Consider the following 16,003-nt stretch of genomic DNA (forward strand, 5'->3'; position numbering starts at 1 on the left):
TTTTTTTGTCTTTTGCACGTAACATTTATTACTATATATCAATATGCTAAAGTATCAGGATATCAATATGTAAGGTAAGATCTTTGCCTCCCTTTTAGAACAAACCTCACAATTACTCCACATAAATTATATATCATTTTATAGATGCTTGCTACTACAACCACTAAACAAATTATTATTGCTTTTATAAATGAATTAATTATTATAATTGTATATATGACGGCTTTAATTTTGAAACAATGTCAACATGATTGACGTTGTTTCGAAATTAAAACGCCAGTTTAACAACACGTTGTATATTATGTTCTAAGTTATAATGCCAAAATTAGTTTCAATGTAATAAAAAGAAATTACTTTTAGTTGTAGATAAACTTTATCATGCACATAAGTTACGAATATAATTTAACAGCAGGAGGTAAAATAATTTAATTGTTAAAGTACAACTTTTAAATTTACATATTCCAATAGGAATAAAGTGATAAAGAATAATATATATCATCCGTTATATATATAGCTTTAACGGCAAGCGATGAAAGAGGCCCTTTGTAATTTCATCATTACATAGTATAAAACAAGGTCGCTTCCCGCTGTCTGTATGCTTAGATCTTTGAAACTACACAAAGGATTTTGATGAGGTTAACTTTAGTAAATAGAGTGATTCCAGAGGAAGGTTCATATATATAATACATGTATAATATAGTAGAGGAACACTGATAGTTTTTGTAACCGTGCGAAGGCGGTTCGCTAGTAATTAATAAAATATTTACTTATTAACAAAGGGATTGTGAAATTCGCGATTTATATAATATTCAACTACATTCCATACAATATCTTATTGATTAATAATTATTTTTTATGTAATTGGAGCGATTGCGTAGGAGGGTATTTGATTTTATCACCTATGAGTAATTATTAGTATTTAGTCATTTCACCAGTCTGACTTTTCAGTGTTTTAGCGTTTAAGGAACAAACTTGTTGAACCCCCTCCTCCCTTTGTCTCTGATGATTCTGAAAATGAAATTTATATTATTACTAGCTGACTCGGCATAGGGGTTGGTGGTAGAAGGGTGAAAATTTAGGGTTGAATGTATTTTTTAACGCCAAATCATAATAAAATACAAAATAAACAATTTATCAAAAATTAAAAAAATATATATTTAGGGGTGGACTACCCTTAACATTTAGGGAAATGAAAAATAGATGTCGTTCGATTCTCAGAGCTACCCAATATGAAACAAACATTCATGAACAACACAACAAAATTTCATGAGAATCGGTCAAGCCATTTCGGAGGAGTTTAACTACAAACACCGCGACACGAGAATTTTATATATTAGATGTTTACATCGAGAAGTAATATAATACAGGCAGTTGAAAAATTATCAATTAAATACGCGGTATTGGGGATAACTCAAAAAGTACTCCACAGATGTCAAATTTAAAGAATAACGCACAAACACAAAATTTCGAATTTAAAAAAAGAACTATAATATACTTATGTACACACATAAGAAGTTATACTTCATTGGCTAGCTAACTTCAGGATGTAGGGTTTCGGTGGGTTCTATCATTTTTCCCTAACGCGCCCAACCAAGTGTAACTTCAAAATTTTAAGTTTTAAATTTTGAATGATCCTAAAAAGACCCAATATACATACGGAGGGTAAAATAAAATTTTAAAGTAGGTATCTATATAAATAAAAATGAATGTTGCGAAGCGCATAATTCGAGAATGGCTCGACCTTCGGCTGATTTATTATTTTGCATGTTCCTTAAAGCCCATGAAAGATTTTTATACTACTAAAAAAAATTACTTTTAACTTTTGACAGAACGAAGTCTGTCCGGGCAGCTAGGTTGGAATAAAACTATATAATTATTTTTTTAATTAATAATTTATTTATTTAAATTATAACTGAGATAACAGAATCATATTTACCGGTAGTAACGGGCCAAGGCGATAATTCAAACGTCATTTGCGAATTCCAAGTTTACGGAGACAAAACTTCATTCGCAGATAATTTACTTTCTTGAGCAAGTTGTTTCTTCCGCAACCGATACAGCCGAGACCTTTCTGCTGATGTTTTTGTAATTTTTGGTGTTCTTTTTATTTCTAGAGCTGCTTGTCGAGCTTTTTTTCGGATGCGATAATTTCTACATTTTACTGCATTCCTTGATGACAGCTCGAAAACTGAAAAATTTAAATCATTTTTTATAATTATTTCTCGCTGTGATTTATTGATTCCAAATATTTGTTGAAATTTATTTTGATACTTTTATACACTTTGACGTCGTGACAAACAGTCGATAAAATTTATTATTTAAAATATTAATATTACTTTAAGAAACTTAATTTAAATTAATATTCGGAATAATTTAATTTTTCCGGACTTTAATAATTAATATTTGTATATATTATTAATTTATTTGTACACTTATTACGTAATAATAAAAATAATATGTCAATATATTCTACTGGCGGCCTGGGCCTCAACGTGCCACCGGAGAACTACTTGTTTATATTTTTAAATATTTTTGTCTTTTTTTTAATAAATATATTTAAAAATGTAACAATAAGGAAATATACTGAATAAAATATATAACAATAATAAAGCTTTATTTTTTATTTATTCCATAAATGCCTGAATTACGCTTCAGCTTGTAATATCCCACTGCTGGACACAGACCTCTTTCCCCATGTTTCTTCCCAATGCGGGTAGACGGATATATTCCCTACTATGAGTAACGATCGCTATCAGGTGTACATGATAACAACCGGGACCGACGGCTTAACGTGCTCTCCGAGGCACGGTGGGGAGACCCACAAGGGATCAAGGGGAGACCAACAAACACCCAGACCACGCCAAACATCTGTATGGCCAATATAAAATTTTGTCATGTACGGGGATCGAACCCGCAACCGCCAGCGTAACAACCACAAACAATTACTGTGACCGTTGTGCCAACGCGCTGTGAATCCTGAATTACAACAAGATTTAAATATAATAAGTACTTGAAGAATCGTCAAAAATATCAACACATCTTGATCATCACAGCTATAGAAAATTAGATTTTTTATTATTACTTATACAATTAATCAATAAATTTAATCGTTACATATTTTCATATAATCATGTATAATATTTACCAACCATCGATATTACAGTTACAATTAATAAGTAAAGCAATAACAATATCATACTAATTATACTGTAATATAACTATAACTTTATATATATAACTAGGTCGACAAACAAATGTACGGCTCATCTAATGGTAAGCGAATACCGTAGCCTATAGACGCCTGCAACACCAGAAGCATCACAAGCGCATTGCCGACCCTATCCCTAATCCCCAGGAGCTCTGGTCACCTTACTCACCAACAGGAACACAATACTGCTTGAAAACAGTATTATTCAGCTGTGATCTTATGTAAGGTCGAAGTACTACCCCAGTCGAGCTGTGCCATATTTTGAGTAGGAAATTTCCCATTGTGCCCTACCTCAGTATGCCCTATATCAGTATGTTACCAATCAAACTTTAAAATAAATTATATTATATAAATAATAAATATTGTCGTAATTAATCGTGGGTGTCGTAAGAGGCGACTAAGGGATAACAAGGTTCCACAACCACCTTGGAACTTAAGAAGCCGACCGATGGCGGGATAACCATCCAACTGCTGGCTTTGAAATACACAGGCCGAAGACAGGCAGCAGCGTCTTCGGTGCGAGAAAGCCAGTACTGCGGTTACCAACCCGCCTGCCCAGCGTGGTGACTATGGGCAAAACACATGAGTTCACGTTATTTTTGGCGTAAACTTGTGGAGGCCTATGTCCAGCAGTGGACTGTTTAGGCTGTAATGATGAAATAATAAATATACTGATACTATATTTTTAATAAAAGTTTTAGTGTCTTTTATATAATAATTTGTTGCATAAACATATTCCATTTTTCAGATTTTTAAAGTTTTTTGACCCATTGTACTAAATGATTATGACACACAATATGAGGTCTAACCTTATTGCCTTTTCCTCTGCTCTTCTAATGTCTTTCCAAATTGTTTATTATGGCGCACTCTTCCTGACATTTTCTCTTAATAACTTTAACTTTCTCTCACGTTAATATTATTTTTATTTGTTTTTATGTCTTCTTTCATTTCTAACATTTCGGGTTTTCTGTTGTCGTATGTCTTGTTGCACTTCATCACATCAGCCTATCGCCGTCCACAGCAGGACATAGACACACACGTGAGTTAAAGCCATTTTTGGCGCGAACTTGTGGAAGCCTATGTCCAGCAGTTGACTGCGATAGGCTGAAGTTATGATGATGATGTTAAATCAAATATTTTCTTTAACTCAAATTATACAGATTAATTACAAGTAACAATGCGCTATTAACGATTTATTTACAACTTATATACATGTGTTATATTTAAGATTCTTCCAACTACGTTATTCTGTTAAGGAATAACGTAGTACGTAATAGGACCTAACGTAATAGGACGATGATAGGAAAAGTACGAAATCAAGGGAAGTGTTCCAAGAGTAATGTGTCTTGAAAAAATAAAATTGATGGTTGTTCCTCTCAGCGTTGTTGACTTATTAACACCTGATACGCATTCGAGATTGTACTTATGTTTCATGTATTTGAGGAATGCGTCATCATTTCTCACGTTTGTGTTGAAGTCGCCGCTAGGAATTGGTACATTGGCATCAATATCCATCAAGAACGGTGGGTCGTATGAGTATTGGCTGTTGTGCACATATGGAACAAGTGCTTGGTACAGCAACATACCAATATTTAGGATACTTGCTCCAAGTTGAATATAAACGGCGCCATGTACAAATTTAAACATTGTATCGGTCAGTGGAGCATGTAATTTCGGCCAAGCACACGTCACCTGTGTTTTTCATAACACGAGCTGTGCGCGACAATGCAACTTGGCGAACTTTGGACGTGGATGTCGATGATAATTTGCAATAGATTGCTACTTCACCAGCTGCGTCTGTAATAGAATCCGATCGCTTGCTGCGTCTCTTCGCAATCGAGAATCCTTATCAGAGGACGATTTGTTTAACATCATCGAGGTTCTTAGCACCATTTCCTCCTAAAGATCGTTGGACAAACGCTGTTCTTGATTCTTTTTCTTGCAAATTGCTGTCATTATCGTTTTGCAAAATCGTCATCGCTTCAAGTTCCTTCATGACGTTTTCAATGTTTAAATTTGTCTCGAATAGGCTACGGCGTTCCATGATTGTCTCTTTGTTGTCATCAAATAATTGCAAAAATTTATTTTGATCAAGAATCTCTGACATTTCGTTGCGAAACTGTACGTAAAGCAGAACCATCTCTCGTTTATAATTGACAGTTTCATCAATATTGTAGCGTCTGTATCGTATGACTCGTCCGAGCAGTCGTCTGCGATATTCTTTTGGTGCTCTCGACATCCTCGCTTCAGGCACAGCTTCGGAATCTTCATCGTCATCCACGTGCACGTCGTCTTCTTCGTCAACGAAATCATTAAAGTTTGCATACCACGAAGCAAACTCGGCCAAATACACTTGTTCTAAAGATGCAGGTCGTTCTTCATATCGCTGTATTATGTTTTTGGTCCAAACATCAGTGCTGTCTCCATCGATGCCTTCGCGGTCCATTTGTTGACGCAGCTTGCGGCAGCGTTGTCTTTCTGTTGGCCACACCGTTGGGATGTACATAATTTGGCGACTTGCCTCACTCATTGGTTGTCGTAGTAGATACCATGCTGCTTCTTGGGTTGACATTTCAACTGCGTTAAGCAGTTTGATACTTAACGCTTTCAATTGGCCTGTGTAGTCCTGATCAGGATGCTCTTGCATCATCGTGGTAAGCTCACGACGTAGGTTACTCATTCCACGGGCTGATTTATTTATATACTCTACGACATACTCTGCGCAGCTGTGCTCATCCAAGATGAACTGAATGTCGATTTTAGAGTTCACTTCGCCGGCAAGGTACGGATTGAACGTGTTTGTCATAAGTTCGTCGAAGTTTCGTCTGAAAACCAGAGTCGGTCTGCGCAAGGTTGAACGCACAATGTCGAGATATGCATCGTATGTCAAACCATTAGCATTAAGAAACTCATCCATGCATGCGTATCGACGTTTACCGAGAGAGGCACGCAGCTCCTTGGCCTTCTGTTGTAGCGTTTGGCGGCGTCCATCAGATTGAGGCATCGGAACCAGTACACGGGTCGTGGGCATAGGCCAGTATGGGATACCTAATCTGCAAGTTGTCTCGCCTCGCTTTGTGCAAGTGAAAGTATGTTTGTGCATCTGGTTGTCGTAGATAGAATTGTTTGGCAGATCATCTCGAGTAACCGAACATAATTTTTCCACTAGATCGATGGTTCTTGGCATATTTTCCGACACGGTCTCACGTGGGTCATCGTTCAACCACAATAAAATATGTGCGCTTGGGCTCCCTTGATGCTGGAACTCAATACGAAGGAAGTAATCTTTAACGAAATAATTGACAAACGGATTGTAAGTCTGTTTAGATTTCAGCATTTTCATCAAGGAACCAACGAGCTTGTAGAAGTATATGCAGCACGTAACAGGATCGTCGCTCACTAAAGTACAGCGTTCAGAAGTGTTGAGATCTTTTGCTGTTTTTCCAGGATATTTTTTGCTCAGTTTAAGAAGTATAGTGAGCAGTTTCATCCAGTGTATTTCGTTGGCACTTATAGTGAGGAAGACGGTTGGTTTACCAAGTTGACGAATCATTGCAAAGAGATCTCGTTTGCGAGAGGCCCAGTATTGGACGGAGTTTGGCACTGTCTTCATGAATGCGAGGTTTTGTATGACATATTCTTTCACAAAATCTGGGTCCTCTAACATACGTCGTGTAACATTCTCCGTGACTGAAACATTGCGAAACGTGCTGTAAATTCCATCCATCATGCGCATCCGCAATAATTTCATTGCAACGTACAAGATTTTTTGAGGCGTGGCTCCGCGTCTGTCTCGACGTCTTATTTCACTGTTCGCTATCATGTAAGGTGATACTGGAACTCCCAAGTTGAATCGACGTGGCTCTCCGAAGTAGATCGATGGAAACGACAACTCTTCTACATTACGGTCATATTTAATGTTGTTAGGCATTGGCTGATGTCTTGGTGTGATATTGAGATAATCTTCTTCATTCCACATCATGGTATGTTGTCTTGAAGCGAGAATCTCAGATTCAGGTGTGTTTTCAGCGGAGATATTTTCTATACTGTTTGACGGATCATCTTGTATGTCATCTCGATGACGAAACGGCACAGTAGGATGTAGTCTCGACAAATCCATGTTGATTTCATACAGACGATATAATGGAGACTCCTGCAGTACAGTTAGCCACGCACTGATTGTACTTTTGGACATATGTTCGCTGATGTAGACAGATTTGTGGGCAAGGTTTCGCTTGGTGTTAACATTAATGACGTCGTCCTCATTTAATTTGCGTGGCAAACATTTTACCATCTGTTGTACGTCTACTGGTACGTTGATCACTTGCCCTATAATTCCATAAGATGAATCATGGCGCAGACGACGCACTTGCATAAATGGCAGACATGGCGATATCAATCGTTCACTGATAGGATCCAACGGTGGTAGACCTGGTGGTGGGTCTGGATATGAGAATCCATTAACTTTTGCTAGAGGCGGCATCGATTTTTTGTTTAGTGACCGTTTACAAGTGTTGCAAACCTTTTGATATTCTTCTCTGCACAGTTGTCGATTTTCTTTTTTGAACCATTTCGAGATCACCTCAAGCTGTGCCGCAGTGATGGGTTTGAGGTCGTTCTTGAACCACAGTCTGTCGCAAACGGAACAAGTGTAGCCAAAATCGTTGTCCAGAAAAGTTAATATAAATCTCATGATCGAGGATTTCCACTTATTGTTCCAGGTAGATTGTTGCCGTTCTACTTCAACTTGATGTTGTTGGTTTGTGAACTGACTATTGGTTGCTGAAGAAGAGGATGCAGTAGCTGATTCTAATGAACCACTGGCAAGAGTCAAGTTAGCAGCTTTGCGTAGCCTGTAGTTGCGTTGTCTTTCGGTTTCTGATATCCTCGTAGCTGTCGACTGTGCAGGAGTTCTGGATGCTGCAATGCGCTGTCTGTACTCACGTTGTCTCTGTGCACTTGATTTTGGAGCAGCGATTGTTGGTGGCTCAGTGAATAGCGTTGCAGACGTTGATGCGGCAGCATCTTGCGTCTTAGCGGACGCATTACTCCTCGAAAGTAATGGCAGATTCTTGAGACTAATAGGTACGTCAGGTACTTCAATTTGATCTGAAGAAGTACCTGGTTGTACAGTGATTTGTGCTGGTTCTGCTGCTGATGTTCGAGGTTGTTGGTTTGTGAACTGTCGTTGAATACTATTTTGGACATCGTTTGACCTTCCTGCTGAACGAGAAGAGGATGCAGTAGTCGATTCTAAAGAACCACTGGCAAGAGCCAATTTAGCAGCTTTGCGTAGCCTGTAGTTGCGTTTTCTTTCGGTTTCTGATATCCTCGTAGCTGTCGACTGTGCAGGAGTTCTGGATGCTGCAATACGCTGTCTGTACTCACGTTGTCTCTGTGCACTTGATTTTGGAACAGCGATTGATGGTGGCTCAGCGATTGGCGTTGCAGACTTTGATGCGGCAGCATCTTGTGTCTCAACGGGTGCATTACTCCTCGAAAGTAGTGGCATATCCTTGAAATCCAGAGGTTCGTCAAGTAATTCAATTTGATCTGAAGAAGTACCTGGTTCTAAAATGGTTTGTACTGATTCTGCTGCTAAAGTTCGAGGTTGATGGTTTGTGAACTGTCGTTGAATACTATTTTGGACATCGTTTGACCTTCCCGATGAACGAGAAGAGGATGCAGTAATCGATTCTAATGAACCACTGGCAAGAGCCAATTTGGCAGCTTTGCGTAGCCTGTAGTTGCGTTTTCTTTCGGTTTCTAATATCCTCGTAGCTGTCGACTGTGCAGGAGTTCTGGATGCTGCAATACGCTGTCTGTACTCACGTTGTCTCTGTGCACTTGATTTTGGAGCAGCAATTGTTGATGGCTCAGCGAATGACGTTGCAGACGTTGATGCGGCAGCATCTTGCATCTCAACGGGTACATTACAACTCGAAAGTAATGACAGATCCTTGAGATCCATAGACTCGTCAGGTTTATCAGCTATTGGATAAGTGTAGGCGGTTCTGCAAATAAAATGTTGATCATTTCTCATTAAGTTTTAAAAAATATATAAAACCATATATTAAATTTGATAATTGATATAATTATTATAAATTATTAATATTATCAATACTAATTAATAATTTGATATAATTGATATAAGTTGACATAAATATTTTTGAAACTGATTAAAAACATTATTTTTTATTTTTCAAGTATTAATTACAGTTTTTAGAAATTTAATTCAATAATTCGTTTAAATATAATCACAAACAATTATTTATAGTCATATTATGATTTATTTATTTATTTATTGTTATTCGTATTATTTTTAAAATGCAAGAATTAATTACCTTTTTTGCGGTTGTTTTGAGAAAAACAGTTAACTGAGGTGAACAATTTGAAATAAAACTGAAAATTATGAAGGAAATCAATAAATGTATACAATTTTAAAAGAAAAAAAAAAACATAAAACAGGTTGTCTCGAGACGAGTGGATACTATTTGAACAGGAACATTCTCTATAATACACACACCGTAAGTATTCAGTAACTTGGTTCAAGGTCAAACAATTCAAATTAAAAAAAAAATTGCATATTAAATAATTTACATTAATTTTGTCGATAATGTAGATAGACAAAGATCTCATCAGTATAAATACAAAATCTACAAGCTACGCTTTCGAGCGATTTTAAAGTTTTATACAAAAAAAAAAAAATATTTATTATCTGTATACGTGTTTCTCACTTCATTCTAAATCTAATGTTTAAAACATAATTTGATTGATTTAAATAAAATTAAATGAAATGACACACATACTTAGCGAAACTCAAAAATAATATCATTTACAAAAAAAAAATGAAGAAAAAACTCAACAATAATAAAAACAAGTTAAGGTAGCAAAATATCGAGGAAACAAATAAAAATTTACATCTTAACATTAGGTACATTTCAAACTATTGATTGAGAATTTCGCCTGTTACATCTCACTACTGGGCATAGAATTCTTGTTTTTTCTTCTAGTCCATGGGCTCACTTAACTAGTATCCATGCCTTTCTTTGTTTATTTATTATTAACTAGCTGACCCGGCGAACTTCGTATCGCCTAACACAAACTTTATTGTATGGTATTAAAGTTCAAATTGATTTTTAAGTATTATCACAAATCTTTTGTATGGGAGTATAGAAAAGCGTTGTTTTTAGACTTTTTCAGGAAATTATTTTTTTTTTTTTTTTAGATTTTTCTCACCGTAAGAACCATCCTCGTACTTCAAGGAATATTTTAAAAAAAAAATTAGCGAAATCGGTCCAACCGTTCTCGAGTTTTGCGCTTAGCAACACATTCAGCGACTCATTTTTATATTATAGATATACTAAGTGTCTGTATGTAACTACGTAAGAACCAAACTGACAATTACTAATTTTTCGAGCACAGGCCTCTCTTAAGAGGAGTTTTATACGTATAACGCTGTTCGTTAAGCCAGTACGGTATGGTGTTTATACAAAAAGTTCCAAAGTCATGGTGATAGGTAATACGATATGGTCAATATTCTCACTTGAAGGCTGTTGTGTTGGCAGTACTCCTCACGAGAATTATAGGCTGCTGGCCCATCGCCATTTGTATTGTGGTATCCGGAAACTGTAATAAACAATATCAAAACACTTAACGTCGCGGAAACAAGAAAATAAATATTTAATATACACACACAGCACACACAGCACAGCTAGTAACAATATAAAGTTAACATTTTTGAATATCATATCAAAAATTGACCGCTCCAGCGGGATTCGAACCCGCGTCTTCGACATACCGTGTCGACGCTCTAGCCAATTAAGCTATGGAACGATATACTCGCTAGAGCGAAACTTTTGATATGATGATTTTTACTTTCGGTTTAAGCGAACCGTGGCGCCGTCTATAGTGAGTTCTTTACAGAGACTCGTAACTATTCAAAGTTTCATATTACAATGAAAATCTTTGACAGGAGACGACACCATGCTATTTTTAATATGTACGATTTTATTTTTGTGTTACCCACAATTAGGAATTCTAAACATTTTTGAATATCATATCAAAAATTGACCGCTCCAGCGGGATTCGAACCCGCGTCTTCGACATACCGTGTCGACGCTCTAGCCAATTAAGCTATGGAACGATATACTCGCTAGAGCGAAACTTTTGATATGATGATTTTTACTTTCGGTTTAAGCGAACCGTGGCGCCGTCTATAGTGAGTTCTTTACAGAGACTCGTAACTATTCAAAGTTTCATATTACCGCTAGAGCGGTCAATTTTTGATATGATATTCAAAAATGTTTAGAATTCCTAATTGTGGGTAACACAAAAATAAAAATCGTACATATTAAAAATAGCATGGTGTCGTCTCCTGTCAAAGATTTTCATTGTAATATGAAACTTTGAATAGTTACGAGTCTCTGTAAAGAACTCACTATAGACGGCGCCACGGTTCGCTTAAACCGAAAGTAAAAATCATCATATCAAAAGTTTCGCTCTAGCGAGTATATCGTTCCATAGCTTAATTGGCTAGAGCGTCGACACGGTATGTCGAAGACGCGGGTTCGAATCCCGCTGGAGCGGTCAATTTTTGATATGATATTCAAAAATGTTTAGAATTCCTAATTGTGGGTAACACAAAAATAAAAATCGTACATATTAAAAATAGCATGGTGTCGTCTCCTGTCAAAGATTTTCATTGTAATATGAAACTTTGAATAGTTACGAGTCTCTGTAAAGAACTCACTATAGACGGCGCCACGGTTCGCTTAAACCGAAAGTAAAAATCATCATATCAAAAGTTTCGCTCTAGCGAGTATATCGTTCCATAGCTTAATTGGCTAGAGCGTCGACACGGTATGTCGAAGACGCGGGTTCGAATCCCGCTGGAGCGGTCAATTTTTGATATGATATTCAAAAATGTTTAGAATTCCTAATTGTGGGTAACACAAAAATAAAAATCGTACATATTAAAAATAGCATGGTGTCGTCTCCTGTCAAAGATTTTCATTGTAATATGAAACTTTGAATAGTTACGAGTCTCTGTAAAGAACTCACTATAGACGGCGCCACGGTTCGCTTAAACCGAAAGTAAAAATCATCATATCAAAAGTTTCGCTCTAGCGAGTATATCGTTCCATAGCTTAATTGGCTAGAGCGTCGACACGGTATGTCGAAGACGCGGGTTCGAATCCCGCTGGAGCGGTCAATTTTTGATATGATATTCAAAAATGTTTAGAATTCCTAATTGTGGGTAACACAAAAATAAAAATCGTACATATTAAAAATAGCATGGTGTCGTCTCCTGTCAAAGATTTTCATTGTAATATGAAACTTTGAATAGTTACGAGTCTCTGTAAAGAACTCACTATAGACGGCGCCACGGTTCGCTTAAACCGAAAGTAAAAATCATCATATCAAAAGTTTCGCTCTAGCGAGTATATCGTTCCATAGCTTAATTGGCTAGAGCGTCGACACGGTATGTCGAAGACGCGGGTTCGAATCCCGCTGGAGCGGTCAATTTTTGATATGATATTCAAAAATGTTTAGAATTCCTAATTGTGGGTAACACAAAAATAAAAATCGTACATATTAATATAAAGTTATTTAAAAATATATTAAACTAATTAATAAAGATAATATTAATATAATAAAAGATATCTTTCCAAGAGGGTACGGAAAATTATTCGCCGAGACCTCCGCTGCTCAAATACGAGAGAGGTTGCTACTCTGATTGAGCAGAATAGGGGGTCCAAAGTTTTCCAAAGACCATTGGGGAGAAGCCTTCTTGCGAAGCTTAAAACAGCAGATGGCAGAACCGTCTGCTCTCGCCCTCAGGTCCGAGAAGAGGTTGAGAATTTTTATGGACAGCTGTACTCGTCGAGCGCACGCAAGCCTGCGACTTGGGACACCGAAGATCCACAGGCACCATTGTTGCGCCATTATTCGGAGTGTATCCCGGACTTCGAAGAGGATGAGATTGGTGCAGCGCTCGGGCAGCTTAAAAACGGAAGGGCCCCGGGGGATGACGGAGTTACCACTGAACTCCTTAAAGCCGCAGGGCGACCTGTCCTGAAAGCCTTGGCAAGACTATTTAACGCCGTCATCCACCGAGGTACCACGCCGGAGGCGTGGTCCAGGAGTGTGGTGGTGCTGTTCTTTAAGAGAGGCGATAAGTCTCTGTTAAAGAATTACAGACCGATCTCACTTCTGAGCCACGTCTATAAGCTGTTTTCGAGGGTTGTTACGAATCGTCTCGCCAGAAGACTCGACGAATTCCAACCACCAGAGCAGGCTGGGTTTCGAAATGGCTACAGCACCGTGGACCACATCCATACTGTTCGGCAGATTATCCAAAAGACGGAAGAATATAATCAACCGCTGTGTATGGCATTTGTGGACTACGAGAAAGCCTTCGACTCCGTCGAGACCTGGGCTGTCCTGGACTCTCTGCAGAGATGTCATATCGACTGGCGATATATCGAGGTACTAAAATCTATGTACGACGCGGCGACGATGACCGTCCATGTCAATGACCAAAGAACAAGACCTATTTCCCTCCGGCGCGGGGTAAGACAGGGGGATGTAATATCACCGAAACTGTTTACCACTGCGCTAGAGGATGTTTTTAAGACCTTGGATTGGGGGGAACGGGGCATCAACGTCAACGGTGAATTCATCTCTCACCTTCGTTTCGCCGACGATATTGTCATCTTTGCGGAGACGCTGGATGAGTTAGGCCAAATGCTGGCCGGCCTAAACGAGTCCTCCCGACGTGTCGGTCTCTGTATGAACTTGGATAAGACGAAAGTTATGTTTAACAACCAAGTCATACCGATACCGGTATCGGTCGATGGTACCCTTCTCGAAGTTGTTCAGGATTATATTTACCTAGGCCATACTATCCAACTAGGCCGCAACAACTTCGAGAAGGAGGCCGATAGGAGGATTCGGTTGGGCTGGGCGGCGTTTGGCAGACTCCGTCGAGTCTTCACTTCGAAGATTCCGCAATGCTTGAAGACAAAAGTTTTCGAGCAATGCGTCCTGCCTGTGTTAACATACGGAGCCCAGACGTGGACACTGACCAAGGGACTGGTCCACAAGTTTAAAGTCGCTCAACGTGCAATGGAACGGGCTATGCTTGGGGTCTCTCTCAAAGACAGGATTAGAAATGAGACTATCCGCGAGAGAACGAAAGTAACCGACATAGCCCACAGAATTAGCAAGTTGAAGTGGCAGTGGGCTGGTCATCTGTGTCGCAGGACCGATGGCCGTTGGAGTAGACGGGTCCTAGAGTGGAGACCGCGTCTTGGCAAATGCAGTGTGGGACGTCCTCCGGCCCGTTGGACCGACGATCTACGTAAGATTGCCGGTGTAGGCTGGATGAGGATTGCGGAAGACCGGGATGTGTGGCGCGCGTGGAAGGAGGCTCAAATTATCCCGCTTCCTAAAAAAGCTAATGCTGCCAAGCTTTGTGACTTCCGACCAATCTTCATCCTCCCTTTCCTTACAAAAATTCTCGAAAAGCTACACAGTTAACTTCACCAGTTAAACCTTTTCCTCAACAAAAACTTGCTTCTCAGTCCTCTCCAATCTGGCTTCCGCAAAGGTCATAGTACGGTTTCAGCTCTAGTCAAAGTTACTGATGGTATTCGATTAGCTATGGACAATAAACAACTCACAATTTTGACTCTCCTTGATTTCAGTAATGCATTCAATTGTGTTGATTATGACATCCTACTGAGTGTGTTGCGTTCCTTCAAAATATCTCCATCAGTGTCAGATTGGTTTCTGAGTTATCTCAGGGGGCGTCATCAACGCATATGTGTTGATGAGGCTTTCTCCTCATGGTGAGACATACAATCTGGGGTACTTCAAGGCGGCATTTTATCTCCTTTGCTTTTAATATGTACGATTTTATTTTTGTGTTACCCACACATTAGGAATTCTAAACATTTTTGAATATCATATCAAAAATTGACCGCTTCAGCGGGGATCGAACTCCGACTGACCGTGTCGGCGCTCTAACCAATTAAGCGATGGAACGATGTACCCGCTAGATCGAAACTTTTGATATGATGATTTTTATATTCGGTTTAAGCGAACAATATATATTAAAATAATGAAATTAAGATTTTAAGTAATTATTATTATTATTATTTTTTATTATTATTAATACAGTGAGAACTTTCGCATCATACGTACATATAGTAAAAAAAAGTTTTAAAGAGAGGTTTTACAGATAGAATCGCGAAATTTCTATGGAATTTGCAACACATAGTTACAAGACATTTTTACAATACCTCTGTCTCTTGGTATGTGTGACGATAGTGTGAGTGATCAAGTGTTACATGTGATGAGTGTGCGTCTTTTTTTTCGAACTAGTAAGCTGTTGGCCCTAGCTGCTTGCGTGCGTGCGCGCGTGCGTGAGTGATTGAGTACGTGTGTACATGCGTGCGTGCGTGCGTGCGTGAGTGCGTGCGTGCGTGCGTGCGTGAGTGAGTGCGTGCGTACATGCGTGTCTATGCGTGCATGCGTGTGCGTGTCTGTGCGTGCGTGCGTGTGCTTGTATGTGCGTGCGTAGGCGTGCGTGTGCGCGTGCTTGTTCGTATCTATGCGTTTCAGTGCGAGTGCCTGTACGTGTGCGTGTGTGCGTCACTCACCAGTCCACTCTCTGCCCCCGGTGGCGGCGCGGGCGGTGGCTTCGTCCATTGACGTCCCCCTGATACCGAACCTGAAAGAGAACAACATTCAATTATACATTTATACTCTAGTTAATTATATTTTGTA

General features: G+C 38.7%; 1 protein-coding gene across 1 annotated transcript in view; it reads right to left on the reverse strand.

The window, feature by feature from the left end:
• Positions 1-9,108: 9,108 nt before the first annotated feature.
• Positions 9,109-16,003, reverse strand: part of LOC123667002 — a 37,361-nt gene continuing 30,466 nt past the window's right edge. The window contains exons 7-9 of the mRNA XM_045601010.1: positions 15,877-15,947; positions 10,755-10,837; positions 9,109-9,222 (exon numbers count right to left, since the gene is read on the reverse strand). Coding sequence (XP_045456966.1) covers positions 9,196-9,222; positions 10,755-10,837; positions 15,877-15,947 — 181 coding nt within the window. The 3' untranslated portion in view covers positions 9,109-9,195. The remainder of the gene's footprint in view (positions 9,223-10,754; positions 10,838-15,876; positions 15,948-16,003) is intronic.

This window comes from Melitaea cinxia, chromosome 27, assembly GCF_905220565.1.
Source record: "Melitaea cinxia chromosome 27, ilMelCinx1.1, whole genome shotgun sequence".
Taxonomy (NCBI): Eukaryota; Metazoa; Arthropoda; class Insecta; order Lepidoptera; family Nymphalidae; genus Melitaea; species Melitaea cinxia.